This window comes from Pseudomyrmex gracilis, unplaced genomic scaffold (genome assembly GCF_002006095.1).
Source record: "Pseudomyrmex gracilis isolate BER0280 unplaced genomic scaffold, ASM200609v1 scaffold_73, whole genome shotgun sequence".
Lineage (NCBI taxonomy): Eukaryota > Metazoa > Arthropoda > Insecta > Hymenoptera > Formicidae > Pseudomyrmex > Pseudomyrmex gracilis.
The window spans coordinates 166251-171412 of NW_018020657.1; the positions used below are offsets into that span (position 1 = coordinate 166251).

Below are 5162 nucleotides of genomic sequence, written 5' to 3' on the forward strand. Positions count from 1 at the left end.
TTTTTGGAATAAAACAAAATACAATTATTTTTTTTACCGTCAATAAACTTTATTAAATAATATAATTGCCATTTATTATTAATGATTTCTTGCCAGCGTAGGGGCAATTTGTATATCCCATTTTTGAAAAATTCAGAAAAATTTGTATTTTGTTTTATTCCAAAAACGGACAGAACTTTCCGGTAGACCTAATATATTATATATGTGTATAACATATACGTATGATATATGTGCATTGTGTTGTAATTCGCGAATATAGCTGCAGCGAGGGACCAGGTGCGCTTTAATATTATATCTTTAGGGGTAAATTTTAAACACATCGATGTGTGGTCACGTAATTTTTTCGCTTCGAACGCAGCAAACGTACATATATAAAATGCTCAACAAAAAGCATATACAAATATTATATTAACATCACAATGTACTGCCTCTCTTTAAAAAAAAAAAACCGAGAAAATGTGTTTGCGCGCGTCTGGAAATTGATAAAAAATATAATACGGTTCTGCACTTCCGTTACGATTACACTCGTAATACACGCACGTGCGACACGACGCACAGGTCGTGTGCGCACAGGTGAATATATGTACACGTACGCATTGTGCGTTGAAATAATTTTCATATGTGTCACATATGAAAATCGAATAATACGTGGCGAACTCTTTTGTGTTTAATTCTCATGAAAGTATAGCGTTAATCGCTCGAGGAACAAATTTTATTCGCAACTCGAACGCCAGAAGAATCGAAATTTATTGCTCTTTTAATTTAGAATATTTATTAAATTTACTTTGTTATCCGCTTATTTCTTAAAATCGGAAAAAAACAAAAGTCCACCTTAGAATATTTTATTTATTAATTTTTGGGTTTAAGTTTAATTACTTTTACCTAAAATAGAGTATTAAAGAAATGAATAATACAAATTAACAAACAATATATATATATATATAGTAATTAAATAAGAAAATTTATATTTTTGTGTTAAATATTATTTTCACATTTAAATCTGCTTGTGTGTGTGTGTGTGTGCGTATTTTAACGTCGAAATAAGATATCACAAGTACTATTTATAATAAAATATTTATAAGAAGCATATTCTCTCCACACACACATGGATCACTGTAACTAAATATTTTTGACATGTATATAAAAAGAAATGTATATACGTCATATTGATAATATACAGTTTTTTAATCGAAGTAAAAAACGTCCTCTCGCTGAATTGGATTCTGTAGAGATGCGATATATTTCATATACATTAGTTAGGATCGTGTACATAGATGTATATGTGTATAGAGTATACGTCATTATAGATATTAAATATATAGTATTTTTCTTACATATATACACACACATACATATATATTTCTCGATATCTAGATGAAAGTTACAGTGATCTTCAATCCATCACTCTTCGCCATCTATATATTCTCTGTCTCTATGTATTAGTCAATGTTGAGCTTCTTTATATACACACGTACTCGAGGAAAAGGTGAAAGAGATAAGATATTCACAATCTCTATAATTTATATATTACACTACTTTGCTATCTATATTCATATATATATATGTTTGATGTTGAGCTTATACAACTATCTTTATTTTCATATATGTATGTGTGTTCGATGTTGAGCTTATAAAATATTAGGATGTATCAAGTTGTTTAAAGTAATTAATTTGTAAGCAATTTGTATATCAATTAAATCTTTTAATTTCATTAGTGTTAAGATGAATGTGCTTTCTCTCTCTCTCTCTCTCTCTCTCTCTCTCTCTCTCTCTGCGTACACATCAGTGAATTCTGTACTATACTAATATACTCGTAATGCTTTAAGATTAGAATTGAAAACAAGTACAATTATATTTAATGTATGCTAAAAGTTAATTATATAATTTAACGGGGAAATATTTTTATCTCAATTATACTTATTAACACTGTACTCTCTCATTTTTTTTTTAATCAGTTTAATTTTTCTCACATTCGTTTTTAGCAAGCAATGAGCATTCCAAAAAGTACAGTATGCAGTTCACTGTTTTGTGCGAAACTTTTTTACAAGCATGTTTTTCTCGTCTACACATTTATTATATTTTTTTCCCAGCAATTTACATAAAACATTTGTTTTATTCACCAATCTGTATGTTTTTTTATTATTATTATCTCAAGGTAAGTATTTAATATTTATACTCTTATTTTTATAATTTTTTATTTTAATATTCTGATAAATCTCTTTTATTTAAATTACTGATCACATGTGTGTTTTTTTCCGTGACTTTGTAAATGTAAATTCTTCATTGCCAGATATGGATCTCCGAGATCCACTCAAAAGTTTTTTAAACCAGTGTCTCTACCAGGTATTAATTTAGCGCGACTTCTGAAGGCCATGAAAAAAAAAAAAACTTTAGAGTCTTAGGCAATGGTAGAAATCGTTGACAATCATTTTTTATGTGTCTGGCACTGAAAGGTTAATTATATTTTAAGACTTTAAGATGTACATTATGAAGCAAGTACGTAGAAATATGGTAGAAAATTTGTATATAGTTATAAATAGTTTTTATAGGTACTTTATAAGATATATATATATATATATACATATAAAGAAGTCATGTTTTTTATTTATTCAACTTTTTATTATTATTACTTGTTCTATAATCTATGTATTTTTGTTTACGTTAAGGTAAGTGCATTTTATAATTAATATTTTGTTTTTTTTAACAGCTTTTTTATAACATATTTATTATCGTCTTTAATTGTATTACATTGTGATTAAAAAACGGATATTTAGTAAAAAAGTTAGTTGGTAAAAATATATATAGTGAAAAGTTGATATTTGTGCTTCGAATTCGTTCGAAATAAGTTGAGCAGATATTTTGTTCAAATATATTGTCCAAATTCAAGACTTCTGATATAAAATATCTTACCATTTCTGTCCGTATAATAGTATGTAGCATAAAATTCCCTCGCATATTTCAACTTGCGAGTTGTATTCATCAAAGTAGCTGTGATAACTAAGTAGTGTCCAAGATAGAAACAAAATTTCTTGCTTTTTTTTGTTTTTAGAAAACCTGTCACACACAGTCTATGTTTGTTGATAATATTAAATATAAAACGAAGATTGACACTTGAAACACATATGGACGTTCAAAATATATCGTCCTAAAGGCAAGCATGCGTGCGACCGCGACGGGTCGTTAAAAGTAATGGAGGACGTTGTTACCATTCGCGAAAATCAGTCAAAATGTGCAAAATTTTTACACAAAATTCCGTACTTATTACTACGAAAATTTGCAAGAAAAAATCAAAATTTTTTAAACTAAAAAATGATTGTGCTAAAGAAAAAAAATCACTGTTCTCCATTTTAAAGATAAAACTTACCTCCAAAAAATACTAAGCATATCACAAATAACATGGTATGTAATTTATTGTTTTTTTTTTTTTTTTATAAATCAACAGATGCAAATACTGTTGATTGTCTTTGTTACAAGCATCTTACTAGTTCTAACTAGTTACGTAAAATAGTTGCATAATACATTCTGGCAGTGTAATGTTAAGAAAAAATATTGTATAAACTCCCATTGTATACAATATGTTTTTGAATGTCATATATAATAATCGACGATTTGTTGCGATAAGCGAAGTTACGTATATTTAGTAGTTTCGCTTACAAAGACAGTTTTAACAGAAGCTTACAAGTGTAAAAAAAAAGTGTAAGACAAATTTTATGTGCAAAGTAACACGGAGTTTTTACTTTATCTCTCCGCTAAGCTTGAGCGAACATATTTTATTAAATAGTTTTGTTAAAAACTCCAATATCACAAATAATAGATACTGTTACAAGATCGAGCATATGTATAAAATCCAATTAACTTGTATATCAAATCTATTTGTGATATAATTATATGTTAAATATTATATTTTGTCAATAATATTCTCGTGTTGAACATTATATGCAACAAACGTTTGTGATACATAATTATTTATTACTGAGGCTAATACCTTTTCCCGTCCATCTCTCTTTTAGCTCTACGTGCAGACCCAGATCTCTCAGTGCGCTTTTCGCGCTTTCTCGTAATTTCTCGTTAGGGCAAGACATAATGTCTCGCAGGATCTTCTCGACGTCGCACGTCAAGAATATCTCGGATTCGGATCTGTTTCGCACTGACATGTTCCTAATCGCCCAACAAGCTTGTACCAAAACGTCTTCGTTTTTACGATGAGCATACATAGCGTTTACAATTGCCGGCGGTGCATCACAATTGTAAAATGCATCGGAATTCCCAGAGCTTCGTAGACACAAGGTCGCGATACAACCCAGTGCCGCGGTCACAATATGTTCACAATTCTGTAAAAAGCAAATATTGATTTTTTTTTTACTATGATTTTGACAACACATTGTTCTAGGTATGTAACAAATGATTGTTTACGATATTTGCGATATAAAAAACAATATTTACCATGTGTCTAGTGATGACGGATACGATTAAAGGCGCGCATCCACAATTTACGATGCGATTTTTCACACAGTCATTGCGAGCAAGAGTTCTGAGCAGCTTCAAAGCTTGCCAATATACTTTTTGTGACTGCGAATGATCACGGAGCACTACCACAATGCAATCCAATCCGCCGGCATCTGCTACTTTCTCACAGAAATCATTTCGTACGGTCAACGCGGCCAGTGTAATCATTAAATTACCTGCAAGTCCTGTATTTCTCTTCTTCTTATATCCTATCAATAATAAATATGTTTCACGACAATGTATCCCCTTGTAATCAAATTACAATTTAATTGTATATAGAAAGTATCAAAATGTGTTTTTAATCTCTCTCACTCATTTTGATACACATTACATAACTTTTATGTTATCTTGCTCATGTAATTCTAAATATTATCTAATAATAATTTGTTTCATACACCGAAAAAATTGTATTCTTGTTTTGAGGAGAGATAGCCCACTTACTTTAAGTATATTTTATACTAAAATAGGCGCCAAGAAGAGTTTCTTGTTTTAAGAGTAAAATCCTCTAAATGGGTAATATTGATAAGAATATATACTGATTGGAATATAAAAAGCCTCTATGGAAAAACATATATATCTCACTATCGAAAAAGACTACATTCTTAAATTAATAATATATTCTTAAATAAAGAAAATAAATTAAATTAAGAATATAA

At 29.3% G+C, this 5162-nt stretch overlaps 1 protein-coding gene across 1 annotated transcript in view; it reads right to left on the bottom strand.

Moving 5' to 3' along the window:
• Positions 1 to 3385: 3385 nt before the first annotated feature.
• LOC109854760 (armadillo repeat-containing protein 6 homolog) overlaps positions 3386 to 5162 on the bottom strand; it is a 5851-nt gene continuing 4074 nt past the window's right edge. The window contains exons 4-5 of the mRNA XM_020428181.1: positions 4444 to 4715; positions 3386 to 4331 (exon numbers count right to left, since the gene is read on the bottom strand). Coding sequence (XP_020283770.1) covers positions 3963 to 4331; positions 4444 to 4715 — 641 coding nt within the window. The 3' untranslated portion in view covers positions 3386 to 3962. The remainder of the gene's footprint in view (positions 4332 to 4443; positions 4716 to 5162) is intronic.